This window comes from Megascapheus bottae, chromosome X (assembly GCF_031878675.1).
Source record: "Megascapheus bottae isolate mThoBot1 chromosome X, mThoBot2.hap1, whole genome shotgun sequence".
Taxonomy (NCBI): domain Eukaryota; kingdom Metazoa; phylum Chordata; class Mammalia; order Rodentia; family Geomyidae; genus Megascapheus; species Megascapheus bottae.
The window spans coordinates 83184591-83212370 of record NC_143547.1 but is presented as its reverse complement, the minus strand read 5'-3'; the positions used below and the strand labels follow the sequence as shown (position 1 = coordinate 83212370).

The 27780-nt window shown below is 37.2% G+C and overlaps 1 protein-coding gene across 4 annotated transcripts in view; it reads right to left on the bottom strand.

The window, feature by feature from the left end:
• Nucleotides 1–27780, bottom strand: part of Gria3 (glutamate ionotropic receptor AMPA type subunit 3) — a 303860-nt gene that overhangs the window by 73507 nt on the left and 202573 nt on the right. For all 4 annotated transcript variants that reach the window (XM_090326467.1, XM_090326469.1, XM_090326468.1 and 1 more), the window contains 5 exons: nt 19788–19949; nt 16569–16736; nt 10389–10493; nt 8754–8861; nt 7065–7271 (listed from right to left, as the gene is read on the bottom strand). In XM_090326467.1, coding sequence (XP_090182593.1) covers nt 7065–7271; nt 8754–8861; nt 10389–10493; nt 16569–16736; nt 19788–19949 — 750 coding nt within the window. The remainder of the gene's footprint in view (nt 1–7064; nt 7272–8753; nt 8862–10388; nt 10494–16568; nt 16737–19787; nt 19950–27780) is intronic.

Sequence of the window (27780 nt, the reverse complement as noted above, 5' to 3'; positions counted from 1 at the left end):
TTTGCTCGCATCTTGATACTTAAAGGATTTGAATCAAATGGCTTAATAGTAGTTATGTGAGCTCAGTAAATACAATAAATTTGATTTGGCTATTTTTTAGATTTTTAATTTTTATTTATTTTTATTTTTTAATTATTTTTTTTGTCAGTCCTGGGCTTGAGCTCAGGGCTTGAGCACTGTCTTTGGGCTTTCTCAAGGCTAGAGCTCTACCACTTGAGCCTCAGCACCACTTCCGGCTTTATGTTATGTGATACCGAGGAATCAAACCCAGATCTTTGTTCATGCCAGGCAAGCACTCTACCACTAGGCCAAACTCCTGGCCCCAGCTTTTTATTTTTTAAATTTTTTTCCTCTTTTTTTATTGTTTTTATAGTAATTCACCAGATAGAAGGATCATTACTTCACAATTGACTATTTGTTTTTTACATACCAGTGGTACACTCCAAACAACTATATTATTGGAGGGAATTTGGCTTGAAGAGATTTATAATCATTTTCATAGGCAGGTTGCCAAAGATGAGAATTTCATAAAGCCCCAAAACATACAAATGGGGATGATACACTTAAGAACCTGACAGGTTTTAGGTGAAGATGGCACTTTGTAATTTAACCTTATTTTTAATCATGGAAGGCCAGCTATATCTGAAAGCATTTTTAGGTAAAATCTGTAACCCATATAGAAACATATAGAGAAAATGCATGGCTTGTCAGCCAGCATAATTATATAGTTTTTTGTACATGCAAGGGAAAAGACAGAGAGGGAGGGAAGGCACATGTATTATATGCTGTCCGAGAGAAGAAGTAGGCCTCACTTGATGCCTTCTTCCTCAATGTACCACTAAGCCTCAGCTGCCATTGACACATATTTTCTTGGAAAGTCTAAATGTGTTGGAAAAGAAGTGGAGAAAAATCAAGCTAGAGAATAGATTTGAATGTAATTGCCGTGTGTTGGCTTGATTGGCTGTACTCTATGGGTTTTGTACCATGTGTGATTGTTAAGACCTGGAGAAATGGATGAGGCCTATTTAAATTTGTGCAATAACAAGCAGCGTACCAATGGAATCGTCTCATTTCCATATCAGAACAGATGTCCCAGTCTGAATCTACTGATATGGACTCCTTGTCCTTGGGGAGTTGAGAGAGGTATAGCCCAAGAGAGGATGAAAGACTATCTCTGGAGCTGGAAGTTCTTGTGAGACTAAATTTGGTGGAACTCATTTCCCTATCCTTTTTGCTAGAATGGCAGAGTTCCAAGCAGCATTAATGCTCTTCCTGGGGTTCATATACATCATTTGAAAGAGAGGAGAACTTTTATCAAACTATCAGCTCTTTAAGCCAAAGCCAGAGTAATCACCCGAGGAAAAGAAGAGAATATATGGCATCTGTTATCAGACCCTTGCTTGTCTGTCTTTTAGCAGGAAGGATGGATTGACTTTCTGCCTTTCTTAATGGAAAATAAATCTATCTTGGGATAGTGTCAACCCAAGAGATAATTTCTTGTAGGCAGAGAAATGTCAGTACAAATACTGTCTGTAGAGTTGTCCTTTGTCCTGGAATTTGGAAGAAATCTCAGATGCCCAGCTCTAGAACCTGGGATCAAGCATACCCCAATACCACCTCCAGTCCCCAAATGATCTGCTGCCTTCTAAGTCAGAGGAACCAGTCTGGATAGCAACTTGTCTGGTCTTTCTCAAAACAACCCAACTCCTCTTTACTCTCAGTTGTATGTGCTAAGAACTGGCAGGTGTTTATTGGTCATCTTCTTAATTTATGCTTCAATAATCCTTAAAAATGTTTTCTGACTCTCTTTCTGTTAATTTTTATTTCCTTTCCAAAGGCAGAAACTCATCACTGTTTATGTTTTCATATATGTCAAGGGAAATTTGGGAATTTATACTACATTATCCTGAAGGTGAAAGAGCAGTAGAATGAGTGTCTTGGATAGAAAAGCTTATAATCTAACTAGATTGCAAGCACCCTGAAAGCCAAGCAGGGATACTATATGTGACTGAAATAACACCAAGCTTCCCGTTAGCTGAGAGTCTTAGTGAACTGAATCAGTATGACCACTGGACAGAGCACTTGAGTCATGAAACCAGAGTTGCCAAACTATGATTCTGTGACCTTGTCAAAATCCTCCTCTCATTCCTGTCATGTCTGTCCTCTTTTGGGATTTGGTTTTTTAATTTATCTAATGAGCATTTCTGGTGGACAGACTCAACTGGTTCTCATAGTCCTCTGTACCATGAATTAACATTTAGGCTGAAGGACATTAAAGAGCCTTACTAGCACTAAAGTACTTTATAAATGCCCTCTTAAAAATAACTGCTATTTAGGGGCCATTAAAACTTGTGGTTTGTAAGCCATTGGAGCTAGGACAATTACTATACAGCAAAGTTGTAGACTTTCAGCTCAAAAATCAAATCTGCTGATCGCAGGTAGACAGTTTAAAGTCCATAATGTTCTGCATGGCTTACATAACGGGGCACATTGTGCACATTGTGTCCTACTGACGTTTTGTCTCAAAAATAGCCTTCTTAGAGATACAAGGTGCCCCAACATCAACTTTGATTTGAATTTCTTTAGAGGAAAAAAACTATTTAGAAATCATCTGAAAAGAGGCTCATTGGCATTTTTATTCTTTAACAGATTTAATTCATTTCGCTTTTTATTGAGACTGTAAGACAGATACTGAACTTTTTGCAAAGCTATCTTCATCTCTGCCTTTCTTCATTTTTTTCTGTTCTGATTTTTTACATATTAAAAGCATAAGAGAACATACCCTAAAGATACAGCAGTGCCTATGTGTATAGTTTTTATATTCACTGCAAGAAATAGATTCTTCTCCATCTTTTTGCTTATTAAGTACTCTGGGAAATAATTAGGCTTTTCTGTCCTTTTCCTTAAGCAACTTGCAAACCAGAAGTGATCAGTCTTGCCAGAAGTGCAGGCATGTGTTTTCATCTTTTTCTATTTCTATCATTGATAGAGAAGTTGAAAACTTGTATGCCAAAGATTAAAACTTGTACATGAAGATGAAGATACATTTAGCTCATAAGATCACCCCCCTAACAGTTCCTGTTGGAAGCATATGGATGTCTAGTTTTTGTAACCACAAGTTGTAAAGTAGAAACTGGCATTCTATTCTAATGGATTGTTTTGCGATCAGTTCTTACCAGTAACACTATGTTATAAGCCCAGAATGCATCAGGAAAGTGTTCTAAGTCAGGAGAGGAAAGAGGGCATTTCTTTAAGATACTTTGCTGGCTATTACTTTTATGTTTATTAGAAATAACAGGAGGTAAACAATGGAAAGTTTCCGTCTCAAAATTTTTCTTTGCAAAAATGTAGAGATTGGTTCTGAATTACTGAACAAATGAGGGGCTTTATAGTCCTTAAACTTCCTCACTAACAAGTAGATAAACTACAAAGAGAAAGAGGTGTGTGACAATTAAATGAATGCAGTATTGAGGACATGTCAGAGGAGAAATAAAACCTAGAAAGAGAGCTGTTTTTCATCTGAATTATGTCAGGAAATCTGCTTTACCCTATACCACTGTGTCTCATATTTTGGTCAGTGCTAACACTAATCTATTTACAGAGTATGACAAGTTTCTTTTGAGACACTACAGAGTTCTGGTCATTCAGTTTTGATGGACTTGTGGAACTTTTGGAATAACATATAATGTACCCTGGGCCAGTTAAAATTAAATCCTTAAATTTCTTGTCATGCTGTTATTGCCAAACAATCTGCTCTCCAGAATGCCTTTTAAATAAATTCCAACTATCTTTCACAACAGGATCAGCCCGAAAAGTTCTATGATGGTTGGGGTGGTAGAGTGTAATGGTTTGAAACACACGGACATCATAGTCAAGGATCTGAATTGAAATCATTGTGCCACAGTTAGTGTTGGAATGTTTGTTTCTCCCTTCCTATTGTAGAATTCTAATTCGAAAGGTGATGATGTTAGGTCTATAGAAGGTGATTAAGTCATAGTACAGAACCCTAGGGACCTCTTACCCCTTCCACTGTGTGAACACTTAGCAAGAAGCTACCATCTATGAGCCAGAGTAGATCATTACCAGACATTACCATGCATTATGCATGGTAGACAATAATACTAGAATGTTGCTTGATGTTTTTCCACCATGAACTTAGTTGAGTATTTGGTGGTCATTTATTGTGTGCTAGAAATTCATTCATTAAAAAAAGAAGTGCATGTTTGCTGTATATCATGTAATGTACTAAGTTCAGGGAAGAGTTAAAAGACAAAACCTCTTAGAGCCTGAGTGTTGGGGAGACAAAGGGCATGAAGAAGGAGACTTTATCACCATCTTGTAAAGGAAGAGATCTGAGCTGGGTCAAGATGTTTCAGAGTTTCTCAGCATCTTCAGAAATCATGCCATATTCTTTGTCCCTTGTTCAGCCCTTTCTGTAATTAGAATAACTCTTTCTCACTGTTGTGTTCACTTGAATCTCATGTGCAACTCAGCCCTGCCCCAGTTCCCAGGACCAACCTTGACCTAAGACAGGAGATGATTGGCTTCAGTCCCACAGAGATGGAGGCTGAGTATCAAGTTGCCATGCTGCTTGTTTGGCTAGAGGACAGTGTCCCAGTTTTGATACCTGGGGCCCAACCTCATTTTAAGCCTTAGTTCCCTTTTTGTGCCCTTATTTTTAGAAATGAGCTTCTGCCTTTGTGCTTGTTTCCAAAGGCTTGTTCCAAAAAACTTGTTTAGTGGCCCCAGCACTCTGTAATGATTAGAGATCTATACCATTTTCTTTCTGATTCACTTTTGAAGCACTAGAGTCATTTTCTTGATGCCAAGTCCAATCTATAGCCTGGATATCATCTCTTGACCAGCTAGGAAATCTCAGAATATGGTACTCACCAGCCTCCTTGATTTCTCTCTCTTATCTATTTTCTAATAGGGATTTATTGTTCAAAGAAATCCTCATTTGTTAGAACTAAGCCTCTGATACTGTGAGAAGCTCTTGGATGGGTTCTCTAGTGACTGGCCGGCTTACCTTGTGGTCAGTTCTTACATCCAGTTCTGCTTATCTTCGTATGCTTCCTTAGGTTAGCTAAAATATGGCATTTCTGATGATATACCCAAACCGCTGAAGATCAAGTAAATGAGAATCTCTGAAGATAACACTGTGCCTCTCTCAAAAGCCCAAATTATCAGTATTCTTTTGTAATTGGCCCATGGTCAAACTCTGGATAGACATATTTTGTCACTTCCTTTAGGCATTTTTTGAGCTGCTATTATGTTCCAGACTCTAGGCTAGTGAATTGAGGCCTCAAAGAGTTCATAGTAAAGTAGGGCAGGTGAATTTGTAAATATGTCATTACAATGTAGTTTTAGAAGTGCTATATCAATGCAAAAAGTGCTATAAAGATGTAAAGGGCAGAGACACCTAGATCAAACTGCAGGTGAGTAAATAGGATTGCAGAAGGCTTCCTGAAAGAGGTATCCTTTGGTTTCTGGAAGATGAGTACGTGGCAGTAGATGGTTGAAGAGAGGGGAAAGTACTTCTATGCATACTTTAACTGAGATCTTTAGTACCTTCAGGGAACAACACATACTTTTCTATAGTTGGAACTTTGGGTGTGAAGGGGAAAGTATACAAGATAAAACCAGAGAAGTAGGCAGATGCTAAAATATGAAGTGCCTTATTTGCTATGCTAAAGACTTTGAGTTTTATCCTGGTTTTGAAAGTGGGAAATTGCAGTAATGTAGAGATTTGATTTGCCAGGGTAAAAATAGAGGCGGAGAAACCAGTCCAATGACTGCTCTCTGGTAAAAATCCCTTCCTCAGCACAGTGATAATGGTGGTGATGAAGGGTGTGTCTAGATTTGATAGATTTAGGATTCACAGAACTTGGTGAGTGATAGGTAAGATGGAAGCAATGAGGCAAGATGGAGGAGTTGTGTAGGCAACAAGGTATGTGGATGATTTTGCTCCCTGAGATACAGAACATATAAAGAATGGATTTTTAATAGAGGGCAGGCTGTGCTTAATGTTACTGAGTAAAGTCTCCCAATTCAACTTTCCTTTTAGTAAAATATCCCTTTTATTCCAAGGATGCTTTTTGATATTCTACTCATACAAGACTTCAGTTGTAGAACACATTATAACTGGATAAATCTTTTTTTGTGTGTATGTTTTAACACCATTATTTCTTTTTCCCCATATTTTTTATTGTAATTAATAGAGGGGTTACAGTTATATTCACCAGATAGAAGGAGCATTACTTCACACACATTGATATCCCTTCTCATGTTGTTGTCCCCATCTCCCTCCCTCACCCCCTCCCCTCATCTTGTTCTTTCCCCTTCACTTTCCTATTTCAAATAAACATATATACAATATACCAGGTAACAATGTCAAATCAGAATGCCCCATTATTTCTATGTGGGAATTCAGTTTTCAGAAAACCCAATTTTCCCAAATACTTAGGATTCACATTTTACTTTTCTATCATTGGGTGTTGATATCCAACTGAAATCAAACCTTTTAGAATCAATTGGCCCTCTGCTTGCCAGTGGCTCATGCTTATATTCCTAGCTACTCAGGAAGGTAATGTCTGGAGGATCATAGTTTGAAGCGAGCTCAGGCTAGCTGCTGTTTTAGTAATACAGGGGCTTGAACTTAGGCCCTCACACTTGTTAAACAGGTGGTCCACCACATGAATCATGCCTCTAGCCCTCAGGAATTTGCTATAAGGACAAAAGGACTGGAAAGGCTCAAATGCAGAGGAATTCATTTCTCCACAGTCACTTTTACACTTTCTCTTTGATCTATTTTGCCAATATCTTCTCCCACCATTCTTCTTCTTTATCGTGTACTTCCTGGTTCCTGTCCTCAATTTTGTGGGATTTGTTTGGCCCTAGTAAATGCTACTATATAATACTAATATAATTGTTTCAGTTATGTTGCCCATGACAACTGTTATAGTATAATTGGATAAATCTTATACTTGGAAATGAAATCTCCAATTTTAATTTTGTAATTGGAAATTATGGCGTAAGTTAAAACTAGAATTGAACATACTTACCCCATAGACAAGTTCCCCAACCATGCCATTCCATATTTTAGTCTCTGGGTCTCTTGCACCATATTTGCCATCTCCAACAATAGACAATTTGTATTTGATCCTTACATGTTTAGCTATTTCATAGGCTAAATCTACACAATAGCCTTCATAGCGTTCATTTCCTTCCAGTTGCTCATGATTCTTCTTATACATTACATATGGTGATTCCTTGGGGACCAGACAGAAGATCAAAAGATTATTCCTATTCACATTTCTAAAAGATGATAAATGTAATAATTATTTCCTCCTTTGTGGTTATTGAGGCTTGGTGTATGAAAAGGATCTTTATTTTCTTTAATTTACTATAAGAAGGACTTCAATGAACACTTTTCCTTTTTTTCTTTTTCTTTTTTTGGTTGTGGGACTTAACTCTGGGCCTGGACGTTGTTCCTGAGCTCTTCAGCTCAAGGCTACTGCCACAGTGCCACTTCCGGTTTTGGTTTTCTCTCGAGGTTAACTGAGATAAGAGTCTTGCAGACTTTCCGGCCTAGATTGGATTCAAACTGTGATCCTCAGAGCTCAGCCTCCTGAGTAGCTAGGATTACAGGAATGAGATCATAGTTCTTGGAGTCCTTAATGGGTGTTTTAATGAAGAAACATTTGCATTTCTTTTCAGAGTTTGAAAGAAGAACTACTTGTCACCAGTAGTCTTTAATTTAGTTAATTTGGGTAGTGGTGTCTCTCTTAGTTACAAGAAGGTGAATTAACTTTGATTTCTCATTTACCAGTCACTTACTACAGCCAGTTGAGATAATATGACATCACATAGTACCTAAGACAAAGTGAATACTATCTATCTATCTATCTATCTATCTATCTATCTATCTATCTATCTATCTATCTATCATCTATCTATCTATCTATCTAATCTCTCTCTATATATATATGTATCCATCTATCTTTGAATCATATAATTTCCTATATATATATATATATTTAAAGTGCAATTTCAACCAACTCTGAAAGTTTCCTTTCAGAGTTTCAGACCTAGTATCATACTTATTTCTAATCTATGTTTGTACCTCTTTTAATGAAAGCAAACCACCTTTCAGAAAACCATTGTAAAAAAAAGTGAGAATATTCTCTAACATTTTAATAATGCTTTGATGTTGTGAAAAAACTTTATGGGGAAAACCTTGAAATGGTATTATGAGATAGGTAGGAGAGTATTATTATAACCCTCCAAAAATTTTAAAAGCAACAAGCTGAGTCTTAGAGAAGCTGTGCCTTGTACAGTTAAACAAGGCAATGGTAGATCTAATATTACAGCCCTAATCTATTCTCTCCTCCACAAAATACTGCCTCTCTCCATCATGTAAAAATATATTTCAAGTGCAGATAAAACTTCAGACCTAAAACAAAAAACCAAAAAACCCCAAAACAAAACAAAACAAAAAACCCTTCAGACTTATAGATGTGGGAAGGAAGTAAATGAAGAATGATGTCTGAGGTGTTTCAAATTTGAGTTTTTTCCCTGTTTATTTAAAAATATTTGGCTCATCATCATGGTAAAATATTTTGAAAGGCTTTGAAACTGTCCTCTTAGAAGTTTTCACTGTTTGAACTTATTTCCTATTGGCTGAATAATGCATTTCAGAAGACTGAAGTCTTACTGTTCAGAAAGCCCATTTCTTTTCTATCTATACTTACCAGAATGGTAGTCACAACAATGGTCCGGTTCTCTGAGGATGCACTGTCATTGCTGATTTGTTGATCCGAGAAAGGCACAAACCTTTCATATTCATTCCAGTAGCCAGCCTGGAAAGAACAGATATTTAACCTTGATGTCTGCTTTTCACTGAAGAAATGCTGAATGAAATTTGAGTGTTACTGTGCAAAGAAAGTTTTTTTTTGTCTGTAATGTGAACCTTCCACGGACTGATACCCTATTTCCCTCTCTCCTTGCTGTTCCAGGACACCATCACCAGCACATGCATGCACATATATGTACACACACATACATGCTGCTTTTTAATCATTTGCTCAGGAGAGTTGCCATGCTCACTTCACTCTTTATTGATACTTTGTAAAGTAGCCTAGGTCATTGTGAGATGATCAGCTTCCCTTGACTTTTAAACTTTTATTGCAGAAAAGTATTTTGAATTGTAGGAGAGTCAAGAGGTAGGAGTAGGGGGCTAGTGGGTATTACGTATGTAAGGTATTTTATGTGCTGAAGTTTACTGAGATTTTATTATATAAATTTTCATTTCATGCCTAGTAATTAGTAGGTAGACAGAAGTAAATTGGTAATATAAATTTCAGTATAGAGACTTTTTGGTGATAGGCTGGCAAAATGGGAGGATATCTATTATTCATTAATCTTATTCCAAGATCATATGTACTTTGGAAACTTTTGTTTACATAAATAACATACCATACAGCTTGTAATTCTTTCATTTATTAGACGAAACAGTTGATAGTTACTAGTTTTTGTACTGGATTTAGGGCTTGAACTCAGGGCCTGGGAGCTGTCCTTGGGCTTTTCTGCTCATATTCATGCTCTACCACTTGAGCCACAGCTTCACTTCTGGCTTTTTGGGGGAGTTGATTTATGATGTGTCTCATGAGCTTTCCTACACAGGCTGGCTTTGAACAGAAATCCTCAGATCTCAGCCTCCCGTGTAGATAGGATTATAGGTATGAGCAGCTGGTACCCTATAGTAACTAGTTTTTTTCCTTTTTTTGTGGGTCATGGAGCTTGAACTCTGGGCCTGGGCACTGTCCCTGAGCTCTTCAGCTCAAGGCTATTGCCCTACCTTTGAGCCAAGTCCCCCTCTTGTTTTCTAGAGGTTAATTGGAGATTAAGAGTCTCAGGTCCTTTTGAGGCCGGACTGGCTTTGAACCTTGATCCTCAGATCTCAGCCTCCTGAGTAGCTAGGATTATAGGCATGAGCCACTGTGCCGCCCGGCCAGTAACTAATTTTATAAGACCAGTTTTTGAGGAAAATTTTCCTTTAAAAACATATAGATAATTTTCTATATCGCCTTTTAAATAACAGTAAAGTATATAACTAAAAATTTTAAAAAAATATGTAAATGTATAATTCTGATTATAAAGCTACCTATTTCATTTAGACTTCACCTTTCTAATAACAATAAATAATTAAAAATAAGAAATAGGTTAAATGAATCCTTTTGATTGCAAAGTCATATATCTTATTTATGCTTCTCATCAGATGGGAAGGAAAATGGTGAGCAGAATTTTGTTTGTGTTGTTTCCTAACAATTTCTTGTAGGTGTCACCTTTGTGGAAATTTTCTTTGGATATTTGTTTTGGTCACTTACTTTTCGTGATCCAGAGACTTTCATTTCATACACATCAATGGTATAATTGGTCCTACGTCCGTAAGTGTCAAACTGAATGTTTCCAGTCATTCCTTGTACTTGTACCTGGTATAAAGGAAAAAAAAAACAAAAAATCTTTTAGAATAGCACTACAATATTGTCTTCTAGTACTCTGGAATAGGGTCCACTGATACATAATGAAATATTAGAGAGTTTTCTTTTTATTTTCTAAATAGTTTGGGCTGATCTGGAAATTTTAACACACTTGCATCTATCTTCAAAGTGCTGCAATTACAGTCAAATTACAGCCACTGTGTCAAAGAAAATTTAATGAGAATTTAAATCTCAGGACATTGAAATCTATATAGCACATGAAATCTTTACAGAGAAATGTACTTATTAACTTACTTAGGTAACTGTAAACTCTCTGCCCACTACCTTCACAATGAAATATATGTTTCTGCAGTATTTCTTCATATGCATTTTTTAAAGAATTTTTTATTGTAATTAATAAAAGGGTTACGTGATATTTGCCAGATAGAAGGTGCATTAATTCACATACATTGATACCCTTTCATATGTCTTGGTACCCATCACCCTCCCCCCCACCCACACCCACTCCCCGTCTTGTTTTCCCCCCTTCCTTATCAAATTTCAAATAACCAAATACAAATAAATTCAATATATCAGATAACAAAGTGAGATACTGTAATCTTCATATGCATTTTAATTATCACACTTTGAGTGGGTATGAGAAGCATTTACTTACATGATGCAGGAAGAGCTCTACCACCACTTTAGAAAGGCCTAAAAATTACACTAGTCACTTTTTGTTTATGTGGGTCATGTGGCTTTGAACTTGGCCTGGGTGCTGTCCCTGAGGTCTTCAGCTAGAGCCTTACTGTCCTTCCCTTGGGCTTGGGTGTTGTCCCTGAGCTCTTCAGCTTAAGGCTACTGCCCTACCCTTGAGCCAAGAACCACTTCCCGTTTTCTAGTGGTTAATTGGAGATAAGACTCTTAGATCCTTTTGTGCCTGGGCTGGCTTTGAACCTTAATCCTCAGATCTCAGCCTCCAGAGTAGGTAGGATTACAGGTGTGAGCCAGGGGGTCCTGCTATACTAGTCACTTCTTAAGAATAACTGTCAGTATGAACTAGATTAATGTATTCCTCTAAATTATGAGTTCCATAATCACTATGTATGTGTTTTATTTTTGTGTTCCCAATATGCAAACACTCTCTTGCTCTAACACAGACTCTGGAGCTTCTGAATACATATCATACCTTTGTCACTTACTAACGAGATGCCTTTGGACATATTCCCTAATATTTGTTTAGTGTTTTTTTTTTACCTCAGTCTCTTAATCTAGAAATGGGAAATACACCTATCTTTTAAAATTGTTGGGAGATTGAGTTATATTTATGTAATGTTTTGAGAGCTACATTTATGTAATGCTTTGAGAGCATCTGGCATGTAGTAAAAGCATTGTAATACATGCTAGACATATTATTATTATTAATCAAAGTGAATTGTTTCTTGGAAAAGTTACACCATTACTTCTTTACTACCATGATAAGAATGATTGTTACCTCTTATTTAACCTGTTCCCAACTGCAGACAGGAAGCAGAAAGCTAATCCCTGGAGGAATGGCTGAAAGATTGATGACATTTTTTTGCCAATCCTTGGTCTTGAACTCAGGGCCTGAGCACTGTCCTCGGGCTTTCTCAAGTCTAGAGCTCTACCACTTGAGCCACAGCACCACTTCTGGCCTTTTCTATGTATGTGGTATTGAAGAATCAAACCTGGGTCTTTGTGCATGCTAGGCAAGCACTCTACCACAAGGCCAAACTCCCAGCCCCTTGATGACATTTTTAACTGGAAAGCATCAGAAATATAGGGCTAGGCAAGAAAGACAGAAGTACTGACATCCTCAACACCTACTTAGGATTCTAAATGCAAATTTCATGTAGGCCTGTGGGTTTGGGCCTGTCTCTGCTGAGTGGAGACTTTTTCCTACCTGTTCTATAGTTCATGACCATTCGATGAACAGCCGTCTGTAGATGGAAGTTATTATTGTTAACCACTTACATTACTCATTTTTTTGTATAAGGGTCCAAGAATTCTCTTCAAACTAAAAGAATCGGTCTTACTATTTCAGGATAAAATGATGGAATACATTTTGTCTCACTTATAGAAAATGACAAGCTATCAAATAAGTTAGAGGTAGTAACTGGCTTGCGCTGAAGAAGGAAAGGATGATGCCAAATATGAGGAAGCAGTTTTTAAAGAGAAGGAGGCTTGCATACTACCAGGAAGAAACTGTGAAATTTCCATTGAAGAAGTACACTAACATGACTAACTGGAAGCAGATGATTGTTTATCTGACCCAAGAAACTGAAGCACTATTGCCAGCCTTAGCATGTAAAAAATGTGAAACTTCTGGGAATTTGTCCTCGTGGTAGAATGCTTGCCTAGCATGCGCAAAGGCCTTGGTACCATATATGTAGAAAAAAGCCCGGAGTCGTGCTGAGGCTCAAGTGGTAGAGCTCTAGCCTTAAGAAAGTCCAAGGACAGTGCTCAGGCCCTGAGCTCAAGCCCAGGACTGGCAAAAAAAAAAAGAAAAGAAAAAGAAAAACAAAAGGACTTTTGATGAGACAGAAATTACCTAATGCAATAAGATAGAGCTGATGCATATATATGTATACACACATATATACATATATATTCCATTTTGAGCATTGAATATCTGGAGAATTAGGCAAGACAGAGACAATAGAATATGAACCTAAGGAAATCTTTCATTATTGAAAATACAAAGAGAATTAATTCTCATTGAAATTCATTTTTTTGAGACAAGAGGAGTGGATATATGGTGAAGGGAAAGTGCAATGTGTGAATTCTGCAAATATCACAATAAACACTTTCACATTACAAATGTATGCTAATTCAAAAATAAAAGAAAAAAGAATTATATATTTCAAAAAACTCATCTTACCTAAATATTGTTTATGAAGTAGACAGTCAAGATATGTCCATGATATGCCAGACCCCATGATTTAAACATTTGGTAAGCAGGATAGTAGAATTTGACTATGAGTCAAAGAGAAGTCTATTTTTTTAAAGCTATAGTGTGCTACTGAACAACAGGGAGTTTCCCTCTTTCCATCTGGGAGCCCTTCTTGAATTAATAGTCCTCTGTATGACTTTATCATCACATTTTAATCTAATCACATTTTAATTTAGAGCATCTTACAATGAAAGACATTTTGTTTCTGTGTTCTTAACAAGTGATCCAGTGGCTGGGACAGACGAAGTACTCAGTATATCTGTACCCAACAAGTCTCAAGATCTTAGAATCTGTGACAGCTATCTTAGTAAACCATGCTAAAGCTAATCTTACACCACTTGCAGATTGTGAGGAGGAATAATCTAATTTGAAAGTGGCTTTAAGATCTTTTAAAGCACTTGTTTATGCATTAGCTATTTATTTATTATTATTTTTTTTGTCAGTCCTGTGCCTTGAACTCAGGGCCTGAGCACTGTCCTTGAGCTTTCTCAAGGCCTGAGCCACAGCACCATTTCTGGCTTTTTTTTCATATATGATTCCGAGGAATCAAACCCAGGTCTTTGTGCATGCTAGGCAAGCACTCTACCACTAGGCAAAACTACCAGCCCCGTATTAGCAATTTAAATGTGCGCGTCTCTTATTTCATACAAATATGGAACCTGACATATACTTTGCGAGGGCTCCAATTGTATTTGCTGAATGAATGATGTGGTTATATATTCATTAATGGACTCCTTAGGAGTCTTGATCGGGAAATGTTTTGTTTACCAGTTTTTTTTTCAAAGAGAAGAATAAAAACAACTCTGTGCTAGTCATAATGAGGGATACATTTACATCATGCAATTTCAGCTTTAATTCATGTGAAAAGGGATTTTTCTAATGTGTTAAAATATTTAGTATTTCAGATAAGCCTCAGGCGCAGTCCTTGTGAATAGTGCACTTTTACTGAGGCACTGTCTAGTTTAAGAAAAGGCTAATGCTTTCCAGGCTCTCTGGAGTAATAGAAAGAGGTTAGCCTGCAGAAAGAGGTCAAGGATTCTCTGGCTGAGTGTTTGATCATCAAGACCTAGTGAGCAAAGTTACTTTCCTGGCATGTAGCTTGAGCTTTATCAGTGAGTTAGACATGCTGAAAGTTTTCTGTGTAATCGTATTAGTGATCTCATAACAATATAATTTTATTGTGATTATTAAAGTGTTATACAGAGGGTTTACCCTTTCCAACGTCAGATAATGAGTACATTTTCCTTTTTTGGACAATATCACCTCTTCCTTTGCTCTTCGCTTGCTTCCCCCTTCCATCACTGTCCACAAGTTGATCTACATTTTTGCCAGTCCTGAGGCTTGAACTTGGGGCCTGAGCACTGTAATTGGGCTTTCTCAATGTTAGAGCTCTACCACTTGAGCCACAGCACCACTTCCAGTTTTTTCTATGTATGTGGTACTGTGGAATTGAACCCGGGTCTTCCTGCATTCTAGGCAAGCACTCTATCACTAGGTCAAACTTCGGCCCCAAGCTGATCTATTATTTTTTGCCAGTCCTGGTTTGAGCTCAGGGCTTGAGCACTATCCTTGGACTTTCTTAAGGCTAGAGCTCTACCACTTGAGCCTCAGCACCATTTCCAGCTTTTTTCTATGTATGTGGTACCGAGGAGTTGAACCCGGGTCTTCGTGCATGCTGGGCTAGCACTCTACCACTAGGCCAAACTTCCGGCCTCTATAGCTGATTTATTTTTGCAGATCAATTATTTTCTGATTCTTCCTTCTAGCAGCCAACTTTCTCTTTGAGATGATAGTTGTTTGTATCATGAATGGGCAGTCAATTGGAGATGTTGGCCTTTGCCTCTAGAGGTTTTGTTGATAAAAATTCCTTTTGATTCACTCAGAGGAAGTGGTTTTGTTTTTTTTGTTTTTAATTGTTTTTAAAGACCAGTGCTTGACATATAGTTTTGGTTTGCTTAATAGCAACATAAGCGTATAATTACCAAAATAAAACTTATTTTCTTCTACTTAAGGTCACTATTTCTCTCTCCCCCTCCCCCTGCTCATTTTGATTTCCCCCTTCCCTATCCAATTTCAAATAACCAATTAAGTACATATAAAATATATCAGATAACAAGGTGAAATATTATAATAATATGAGATAACCAAGGGATAGCAAAAGAGATGAGAGATAACATAGTACATTAAGGACAGCAATCACTCATTATATGGCTTTTGTTTCTATATCCTGGAGGCCCTTACATTTAGTGTCATACTATTTGGCCTTATGTCTCTAGATTTTGTTCTATTGTAAATCTCAGAGGGAGTTTTATATTTCACTCATCATTATGTTTTACCTGGCAATAGACATCTTGTAACTTCTATGAATGTTGAATTTAATTAACTGCTCTTCAAAATCCTGAAGTGCTACTACACTTAGGGCATTTGTTAGGGAACGGACATAATGACATCAAAATCTGCATGATAGGAGAATGAATCATATCTCTTTCTTGGAAAGAGACCTGGGGGCTATTAACCCCTTTTGATTGAATGCTTTCAACTTGGCAAATTTAAAGTAGCAGTAAGAGAGCCAACTCCACAAAATGATATATGTTATGAGATTGTTCTATGTTCTTTATTGCTGAGTTATACATACCATTATATTATTGTTGCCTATCTTTTTGCTCATTTGAATGTTCCAAACATCAAGGTAATTAAGTAGAAATAAGAAATTCTTATACTTTTGGGGCCAGGAGTTTGGCCTAGTGGTAGAGTGCTTGCCTAGCATGCACAAAAACCTGGGTTCAATTCCTTGGTACCACATACATAGAAAAAAATGCCGGAGCTCAAGTGATAGAGCTCTAGCCTTGAGAGAGTCCAAAGATAGTGCTCAGGCCCTGAGCTCAAGCCCAGGACTGGCAAAAAAAGAAATTCTTATACTTTTGTAGACTTGATTTGAATGTATGTGGTCACATATGAAAAACATAAAGCAAGGCATTTAGAACTTGACTTGCTGCACTAGGTGAGTGATGTTGCCCCTACTATAAACACTGAAATCTTTTCAAAGGACACATTGGAAACCTTGAATGACCCCCTATCCAATAAATACTAAAAACAGTTAAATACGGTCTTACCATTTTCAGAGCTCTCTCAATATCAATTCCTTGACTCCAGGGCACAGCAGGGTTTGCTAAACAGTCTCCAGCACTACCTCTTCGTGACACATCCACTCGCTGCCTCCTCAGGTAGCGGAATGCTTCTGCTATGACCAGTATTGCATCATGGGTCAATGCAGATGTATACTAAAATGGATGCATGGAAAACAAGATATTATGACAAATGACATACTTAAAACTTGCCTTGGTTTCTCATAATTTTCATCTATATCTTATCTTTTCTCAAACAAAGCTGTCATCCAAATTATTTAAGTCAGGAGATCTCTCTGAGTGAATCTGACTTTGATTCATTCTAGAATGATGCCTCTTATCTCATGCGCATGTGTTCAGATTATTAAGATGGAATGGCTCAAGGGAATCTGTCTCTTGCTCTCAATACTGTTTCAATATTGAGTGAGTGACTATTAAGAAGCTGGGTCTTTTGTAGGGAAAGAAATGTGTGCAATGTTGAAGGATGACATGTATAGATTGGAGAGGAAACAGCATATCCTAAAGCAACACTGAGTTATTGCTGTTTGTAATAGAAAATTCAGATCTGCTGTTTACTTAGGGGAAAATGGAAATAGCTAAGTTAGACAGCTTGAAATTAATTTGGAGGGAAACATTAATCATTTCTGTCTGGACCTTGTTTTTAGCAAGCTAGGACCTCTGGCCAGCAATAAATCAGTTTTTGTTTCCTGGGGGTTATAGCAAAAACCAAAGTTAGTTTTCAATTGTAGCAAATTACAATTGTTATTGAGTTTTAAATCTGATAACATTGACAATTTGTAAGCAACATTTCATGATGGTACTTCTTTCAGGCAAAAATACTTACTTTTCTGTTCCTTGGATACATTGTTATTCTCTATTAAAGATTAGGCCAGTGACTTAATACAAGAGATTTGATTATCTGGAATTTGAAATGTGGATTTTTTTCATTAAATGAACAAAAATATGATTTAAAAACTGACCTCTATTTTGCAGAGGTGTCAGATTTTGGTAGAATTTAGAAGCCCTTTGATATCTCTAGAAATATCCCAGGAGGAGTTCTCATATCAAGTATATCCAAGTACAAATTGGGAGTGAATACACTGTCTCTACAATTCTCAATTTAGTCTTCTCATGTTATTTTTCTTTCGGAAACAAATCATCAATGATGACTACAGCAAGCTTTCATGAAAAGAAATATTTATTTCTGCCTATCTCAGCACTACCTATGTTCATATAAATGATTTTTTGTCAGTCCTGGACTTAAGCTCAGGGCCTGAGCACTGTCCTTGGACTTTCTCAAACCTAGAGCTCTACCACTTGAGCCTCAGCACCACTTCCGCTTTGTTTTCTATGTATGTGGGACCGAGGAATCGAACCCGGGTCTTCGTGCATGCTAGGCAAGCACTCTACCACTAGGCCAAACTCCCGGCCCCAAGTGATTTATTTTTTATCCAGCTGTTAATAGTTTCAAGGTAGTCCTTCTCAAACCATTCCAAGTGAGCTATTTAGTTTCCACTTAACTACTCTCAGAAGTATCCCTTTTTTTTTTGTCGGTCATGGGGCTTGAACTCTGGGCCTGCTGCTGTCCCTGAGCTCTTCAGCTCAAGGCTAGTGCTCTACAACTTGAGCCACAATACCACTTCCAGTGTTCTGGTGGTTAATTGGAGATGAGATTCTCACGAACTTTTGTGCCCCGGCTGCCTGTGAACCATGATCCTCAGATCTCAGCCTCCTGAATAGGTAGGATTATAGGTGTGAGCCACTGGTGTCCAGCTTGAAGTATCCAAATATACTTTTCAACTTTGTGCATTTTCTTGTCCTTAACATAGTGCCTGGTATAGTTTAGGGGCTACCTAAAATGTTGAATAAATGAATTTACTTCTAATCAATCACCTATGGATAGCAAATCAGGGAATAAGAAGTTCTGTAGAATTCTAAATTGGTATAAGTTCACCAAACTGTATTAGGAAGATAAGTATCAGTTTAGTATGTTAAAATTAATTGATTATAGAGGATTTCTCATTGAAGTTATGGCCATATGTACTGAATTCATTTAGGACACCTGATGCAAACACAAGGCAGCATATTTTACAGTGGGACTATATTGGTGAAATCTAGAAAGTATAGCCACTCCAACCACAGAGTACAACTTAATGGGTAAGTTACTTGAATGAAATATATGATTAACTTAAAACTTTTTAAGAATCTATCAATTGTGTAAAGTAAGGTCATACTGGCATTAGTTTCTAATGTGATCCATTTAGGATAGACTTGCATATTTGGAATAGGCTGAATTTGTTCTCTGGTATTTGTTCCCTATTGTTCTTCCCTTCTCTTCTCTTTCCCTTTCTCTTCCTTTTCCTTTTTCCCCCTAGTTAAAGAGTCTTTACTCTAAATTATCCCTGAGTTTATCTTACAACCATATTACATGCATACTTTTACTCTAATAAGAAAGAAGAATGTACAGACAATTTTGTACTTAAATCAACATTTGAAGGATCCTTTGTATAACAAGAATAATTTTCCCTAATTTATCTGTTTTAATTCCTGAGTTTTAAATAATAGGATTTCTAGCCATTGGGGAATGCATATGAAAAATCTATACTCTGAACATGACTTTTCTGCTTTTAATATTCTTATCTTGATTTTGTGAAAATGAGTAGCTTAGGTAATCTAATTAATTTTAAAGATAATTTTGAAAGCAGGAAAATATTTCTATTGCATTTATATACACATATACATACATATGAAACACACCTAATTCACTTGGGTGTTCTGAGATTCATGGTCCTTATTAACACAAAGCAATCACATAAATAATGTAAAATCTCATTTCTGTTTCAGACTATCAATCTTCCTTATCTATTCCCACTGCTTTCATCATTTGCCTGACTCAAGTTCTTGTAAAGTTGCAAATTATTGTGAGCACATTACAAATGAAATTCATTAAAAAATTAAAGTAACTTAGTCCAAAACACTGAATTTTAAAGATCACATTGTCTATAGCTGCTTTGCTTTGTAGTTTAGTTTTCAAATTCAAGAGCATCATCTGCAATTGTTTTTATGTTTTCCTTTTCAGCTCCTCAAATCACTTCTGCAGAAAGACCACTTGATTACAAGATGGCCCAAAATATAAAAGGGCCTTTGGGCTGTAGGTCAATTCTTTGAAGAGCTGGCCTTAGGTTTCTATATGCCGTGGACCATTACCTTTAGTGGTGCATTCTTGGCTTCAGGAAATTCTCTTTCATCCAGTCTCACCCAGCGCTGTATGAACTGCTGGACCATAGGGTTTTCATTGTTGACAATCTGGAAACCAGTAATATTGGCTCCTCCATGCATGACTCTTTCCAGCAAAATATCAGTAAAACCCTGAAAAGATAATGAAAGGGAATCATGTGTTCCTACTTACTCTATTTGAGTACTAAGGATGAAATAGAAACTTCTTTCCTTAGAATTACTTACTTGAAATAAAGAAGCTGTTGGATATGAAACTGGTTCTTAGAGTACCATGTCTGAAGCTATAGGTAGGATAAGATAGTATCCTTCCATTTAACTTTATTTATTGTAGCTGCTACACAGACAAAGGCGCTAACTTCAAACAAATATTTTCTTTCATTAATCTGCATTTTCAGTCTTTCCTTACTGAGTAAAAATATAATACTTTATGTAATTGGAAAATATTGAACAAGTTTGATCCTAATGAGATCTATAAAAATCTTTTCTTTAGCTTAACATGCCAAACACAAAAGATTTCTTCAGAGTCTAGTGAGGGTACTTGAAATATTTTATAATTCATAGAAATACCAGCAAATGAAAGTGACAATTTGATTGTTTATGATGGTACAAATCCTAGTATATGTGTAACATGTGTTCACAAATGAGTCTTGACATCTGCATGACATTTACCATTTGCTTTTTACCTTGTTCTGGTTACCATTGATTACCACCTCCTGAATAGTCTCTTCAGGGTTCATAAATAAGACATTTCCTTCTGGGCGCCACCAGTTCCACTGGGTATTAATGCCTCAGATATCACACCTAAGAGTCGCTATGACTTCTATTAGATGCCTACCTTCTACTTATTGCTGTTAATATGTTGTACTCCTTAATGTACTCAGGCTAGCTTTCTATTAATAAAGAAGTGAGGAGAGTTCGTCTCTTCTTTAGATTATCCTCAACACTGGGCTTGAACTTAGGGTCTAGGCCACTATCCTTGGTCACTTTTTGCTCAAGGGTAGTGTTCTGCTACTTGAGCCACAACACCACTTCTGGCTTTTTCTGTGTATGTGGTACCAAGGAATTGGTAAACATACTATGTAAACATGCTACATCTAGGCCAAACTCCCAGCCAACCCCTCAACATTTTAAAGTGAGAATATTTAAATATATAGAAGCTTTGAAAGAATAGTACAGTAAGTACCCATATAGTCACTCTATATAAATGTTAATATGTTCCTGATTGTCCATTTATCTGTTTCATTTTCAGGATGCATTTCAAAGCAAGTTGTAGATATTAGGATACGTTACCTTTTAAGAATTCAACACACAGAGCTGAATGTTAACTAGAGTTCAATGTTTGTATGTTTGTTTTCTTTCACTTGATTTATGAGGCAAAATTTACATCCAATAAAATGTACAAATCTTAACTGTACTACTCAATGGGTTTCAAATTCCCTATCAATTATTAAAATCCCTATCCATTATTCATTTTTGGAATTCTAGAAATATTTTTGTGAAGTATAATAATCATATGGAAGAGTGAACCTACCTTTAAAGTATATCTTGATGACTTCACAAACTCAAGACGTTTAGACCCTGTATTTAGAAATCTCGCTTGTATAACTCCCCAGTCACTGCCTGAAGGCTGAATCTTTAATTTCACATTTCTATAATATGTCACAAGACAACATATGTGTGTGTGTGTGTGTGTGTGTGTGTGTGTGTGTGTGTGTGTGTAGGGAGAGAGAGAGAGAGAGAGAGAGAGAGAGAGAGAGAGAGAGAGAGAGAGAGAGAGAGAGAGGGGGGGGGGGTGTTCAGGGGTAGGGCTTGAACTCTGGGCCCAGGTGCATCCCTGAGATCTTCAGCTCAAGGCTATTGCTCTACCACTTGAGCTACAATGCCACTTCCGGTTTTCTGGTGGTGAATTGGAGATAAGAGTCTCACAGAATTTAGTGGCTGGACTGGCTTTGAACTGCCATCCTCAGATCTCAGCTTCCTGAGTAGCTAGGATTACAGGCGTGAGCCACAGCACCTGATTTATCTTCTTTTTACATACAGAATAGGAGGCCAAGGAAATTGGACAGGAAGCCATTTGATTTGCATCATTGAGAATCTTTGCTCCTTCTTGATAACCACATGATGTTGTATGAATTAAAACTAAATCATTATGACAATAGTTTTCCATGAGAGAAAGTAGGACTTATTGTGTTCTTCCATTTGTTCTTCCTTGCACTAAAAGCAGCAGAGAGACTAGCATATGTTCAAAGTCTAATGGGTATTACCGTTAGAGCTCTAGCATGTTCCTTAACTCCTTAGTCCCTAAACATAAGTACAAATAAGAAAAAGAGGACAAAACTTAAGTGAACAGCTTTAATTCAGTTATTGTCAAACCATATTTGAATCAACAAATAGCATAGGAGAAAATTGACCAACTATTCATCTTCCTGTTATTGTGGTTAAAATTTAGCCTGTATCATAAAAGTCTGGACTGGAGAATCAGAACTCCCTTCCTTGTGAAGAAGTGCTTTTAAACTTTTCTGTTTCCAAGTGTAAGTGACCATAGGCACACTAGAAAGCAAAGCAATGTCTCCCACACTGATAAGCATCATATTCTTGTTTACTCCAAACCCATAAGATACTAAAATAGTAAGCAGCATTAAAGTGAATGGAGGGACCCCAGGAATCTGACTTCTGCCGTAAGGCCTTAGAAGCCAGATTTGCTCCTTATTTCTTCTACTTCCAAGAATCTTTACTCTGTCACACAGACCCATACATATTCTCTCTCAAAAGTTTTCCTTCTTCAGTAAACATATTGTAATTGGAAAAATCTTTGATAGCCCTACTGGGTACTCACTTGCTAACAATATTTCAGCCACAGCACAGAGGACATATGGGTTTCTCAGTCAACCCAGGTTTTAGGACAATGGTAGCTGGGAATAGGTTCTGGTTCACATTAGGTTAGAATTAGCATGGATGTTCCTGATGATCATGCATTATGCAAATCAGGCCAGGGAAGATCACTTCAACCTTCTCTCCTTACTGACAAGAACTCTATATCACTAGTTCCTACTGAGTGCCTTGAAGTCTTATTAGGCAACAGGTGCAGAAAGCACTAACCCAGCCCGATTGTACAGAGTAAAGAGAGCAAAAGTAGGCAGAAAAACAAACGAGGCAACAGATGATTAAGGAGATAAAAGAGAGCTGCTGTTGCTAAATGGCAAGGGTTGGTTGGCTCCTAATCCAAGTTTTGTACTTACCCATTGGTATTTATTTGCTGGTTCAAATCTCTTGTCAGATTCCATGACTTGAATATCGTTCTAGTGCTCAACATTGAGGTATAGCAACATATAGTGCTCATGGTTGAGATAATCAAAAGCATATTTTCCCTAAACCCTCTGAAGCGGTAGGAAGATGGAATTAAGGAGAAAAGGTTGGCAAAATGTTCAGTGTTGGAAACATATAACTCAGATTATAGTTCCTCCTTAGACTAATGAGCCAAAATACTGAAAGAGATCTCAAGAGACACTAACATTCAATAAATGATCACTAAACATATGGTCAGCAGAAACGGAAAGGAACAATGTTACTGGCTCTTCCTCTGACTCCTATATGGATTGTAGTTTTGAAATATGTTTATCACTATTAATTAGTTTGAGAGTCTATTGGTAAAATTGTTTGTTAGGGCCCAAGACCACCCTCGACATCTGTGAAATTAATAACGCAACAATGCTAACCAATAGATACACAATAGGCATGAAATAAGGAATGGAAGAGAGTAGAAGGAATGAAGAATACAAGACATGAGTACAAATTAAATGCAGGAAATGCTGGGTTCCCTTCCTCATCTGCCATCCAAAATTTAAGGTACTATTTGTTTCCATAATTTGTTAGATATTAGTCATTGGCTAGATATAATCTTTATGGTATTAATATTGTGGCTTTGTATCTCTGATACCAATATAAAGATACTAAAACAGAACAGAAACCACAAAACTCATAGCATATATAAAAATGGAAAGAAAATCCTGGGTAGGATGATGGAAGTTAGGAGAAATATTCTGATTTGGTACGAAGATTTCTGGCCAATGGTTCTTTATATCTACCCATCTGATTAATTTAAGACATTTTACTTGTCTATAATTGTTTTTCTTCTTCTTGATTGTGGGGCTTTAACTAAGGGCCTTCCCTTTGTCCCTGAGCTCTTTTTTTCAATGCTAATGTTCTACCACTTACAGCCACAGCTCTACTCCTGGTTTTCTGGTGTTAACTGGAGTTGAGTCTCACAGACTTTCTTGCCTTGGCTGACTTCAAACTGTCATTCTCTGATTCACCCTCCTGAGGAGCTAGGATTACAGGCCTGAGCCACCAGTGCCAAGCTTGTCTATAATTCTTTATAGAATCCACTTCTTAATTGGCTATAGACAGACCTTGAGTGGAAATATTGATGAGTGGCTTCTAAAAGTCTATTTAAGGGCATTAACCCAATAGAAGTGATCTTTTAAAAAAAGATCTGGATAAGAAAGCCAGAAAATAAAAGATGACAGCTATAGAAATTAAGTGTTAAGAAATAACTTCTGGCTGGGGGAAGATATCGACTGATATTCAGTGATTATCTCATTATTTTAAGGCATTTAACTTGTCTAACAACTCTTACCAGATTCCCCTTTGTTTGTGGAACTGAAGTCTTGTGGTACTGAGAATTTCTACTACTTAAACATGCTTCCATAGAGGCTTGAGTTTTTGCCCAGACTGGTCAGGAATGTGATTGTCTTATTTATACTCCCTTCCCCGCAACTCTCTGAGTGCCAGGTACTCACCACCACATCATGCTTATTGGTAGAGATGGGATCTCACTCATTTTTTGCCTGGGCTGGCTTTAAACTATGGTGCTACTGATCTCAGCTTCCTAAATATCTAGAATTACAAGCATGAGGTTCCAAGTGCAGCATCAGATTTCCCTTTGTTGGCCAGATAAGAGTTTCAATAAAAAAATACTGAGGGGATCATTTCAAAAGCTCTGCAGATACTCTAGTGCAACAAGTACAAGCATCAAACATTTTGGTCAATCAAGGGGAAAACAAAGCTAAAAGGTTAGTGCTAGAAAGATGGAAACTAGGACAGAGGTGTTGAATGAAGGGAGGAATCAGCTGGTTCCTGGACTACTTTCTACCCAAATTCAATTTTGTAGTGCATGAATATTTTTCTTTTTTCCCCCAGTCCTGGGGCTTGTACTCATGGTCTGAGCACTGTCCTTGGACTTTCTCAAGGCTAGAGCTCTACCCCTTGAGCCTCTGGCTCCACTTCTGGCTTTTTTCTCTGTATGTGGTACCAAGGAATCGAACCTGGGTCTTCGTGCATGCTAGGCAAGCACTCTACCTCTAGGCCAAACTCCCGGCCCTGGTTTCCCTTTTCACATTGCCAGTTTATATTGTGAGAAATTATAGTCTCTGAGGATTGAAAACAAGCCTAATTTTCCCACAGGCTTAGCAAAGACATTCGTGGTAGAGAGGTGACCAAGAAATGTTTAACAAGCCTGAAAATATTCATTAGAATGTAGTAAAAGTGAGAGAGAACCACACAATATCTGAAAGATAAAGAAAATGAAACTCAAAAGAACTGTGGAAGAAATAAAAGAGTTTATAGAGAAGGGTAGCTCATTGGTGAGAGTCAATTGACTCCTAATTGACCACTTTTCCTTCTAACATGGCCTAAAGTGTGTTGTCTTTTCTGTCGCATTTCTCGTTTCTATTTTGACGTGTATATGTACAGTTTACAGATACTGACAACAGATGATTATTTGGAAGATTTTAGAAAACACAGTAACATGAAAGAACTTCCCTTCTAGTACTTTGCAAATACCTATCAATTAACATAAAGTACACTTTTCTAATACATTTTTTTTGCCAGTCCCGGGCTTGAGCTCATGGCCTGAGCACTGTCCTTGGACTTTCTCAAGGCTAGAGCTCTTTCACTTGAGTCTCAGCACCACTTCCAGCCCTTTTTTTCTATGTATTTGGTACCGAGGAATCGAACCCATGTTTTCGTGCATGGTAGGTGAGCACTCTACCACTAGGTAATCTTCCAGTCATAATATATAGGGTTTTTGTTGCCAGTCCTGGGCTTGAGTTTAGGGTCTGAGCACTGTCCTTGGACTTTCTCAAGGCTAGAGTTCTACCACTTGAGCCTCAGCACCACTTCCGTATTTTTTCTATGTATGTGATACTGAGGAATCAAACCCGGGTCTTTGTGCATGCTAGGCAAGCACTCTACCACTAGGCCAAATTTCTGGCCCCTTCATTTTAAAATATCACTTTATCGTGGCCACATATTTCTAGATTTTGTGGTTGATATGCACATAGAATGTACAAAGTATAGGAGAGTGAGAATTGATCATTTGGAAATGTTCCTTGAAACAATGATGAAGTAGGGCTGAGTAGCAAATTCATATTTACAATTTGATATGTTAGGTCAGGCTTACAGTGTTAGCTGACTATTTTTCATGAAGGGCAGGAATTGGCTGGTTCTTCATCCTGCTTTATGTCCTATCATCCCCAACTTAAGCTTCTATGGAGAAAATAATGCATTGGAAATGTCCACTGAGCATCTACAAGATCAAAGGAAATGCTAGAGGCTAAGGTCTGTGACAGAAGGTAAGGTATGTCTAAAAGTAGGTTTTGTCTGTCTCCTGGTCCCTGGTAATTTACAATTTCCTTATATTTAAGGCATTCTCCTTATTTGTAACTTTTACTACATTTGCCTTTTATGTTTACTTGTTTGTTTTAATTAGATTTTTATTATCTTCACATACTTGTACAAAGTGGTTTTAATTTCAGAAGTCAAATTATGAAAATAGTGCATCTTAATGCTACACCTCCCATCTTTCAAGTTTGTCTTTTTAAGTTGACAATATACCTATCTCAAATTTGGGTATAAATGCCAAATATCTCTAAAAACCTCTAGACAAAAACCTAGCATAATATACATGGCCACTAAACAGACAAAATAGACACACAGATTGTGTGTGTGCGTGTGTGTGTGTGTGTGTTTGAAGAAAAATGGTGAAAAAAGTTGAATGCTGAGGGAAAGAAACCATCTGGCTGTTAGTATACCTTCCATCTCTATTGCTTTACCATACAATTACTGGAGATGTAGCTCAATGGCAGAGTGCCTCTACCTACATGGCCTTAGGTTCTAGTCTCAGCATCACAAAAGCATGTTTTTCTCTATTAAGGTATATTAATCATTCAAAATATTGCATTTCATTATGACATGTTCATATAGGTACATAATGTACTCTCTCCATGTCTTCCTTTTTCTCTTAGTCATCTTCCTTTTTTCTTGTAACATTACTTAAAGTTTGCCCCCTATGGTCTTCAATTTCAAGAATTTTGATCCCTTGTTTCTCTATGTTCTACAAAACTACCATAAGTGAAATGACTGTCCGGGCTGAATGTCTAGTAGGACAATATCGGCACATTACTGTAATTATTATATATGCACCTCTTGCTATGGTTAGTTTCCTAGATCCTGGACATTTTTCCTTCCACATTATACACTCTAAAAGTGAGATTTACCACACTTTTTTCAGCAATTTAAATGTTTAGCTTCCATAAAAATTTGTATAGTTATCCACATAGATTTTTATTATTCAAAAGCCATTAGGTAAAAGGGAAAAGGGGAGACACGGAGACAACTTCAGAGTAGTAAATTGTGGTATTTCTTATTCCTTCTCTCTCAGGATCACCAGCAGTTGGTGATGACTATACACAACTATTATGTGGAAAACTGAGTTCTTAGTTACTCAGGATTTCTGTAAAAATCTAACAGAACAGAGTTATGCTTCTAATTCCAAACCTAAGATGTAAAAGAGAAAAGAGAGAGTGGGAAAAGGCCTGCATACAGTCTAACAGCTCTAAAATTATTCACCAGAGCCACCTTAGCCTCTATCACTGTAGCTGCCGCTTAACCTCTCTTTATCATG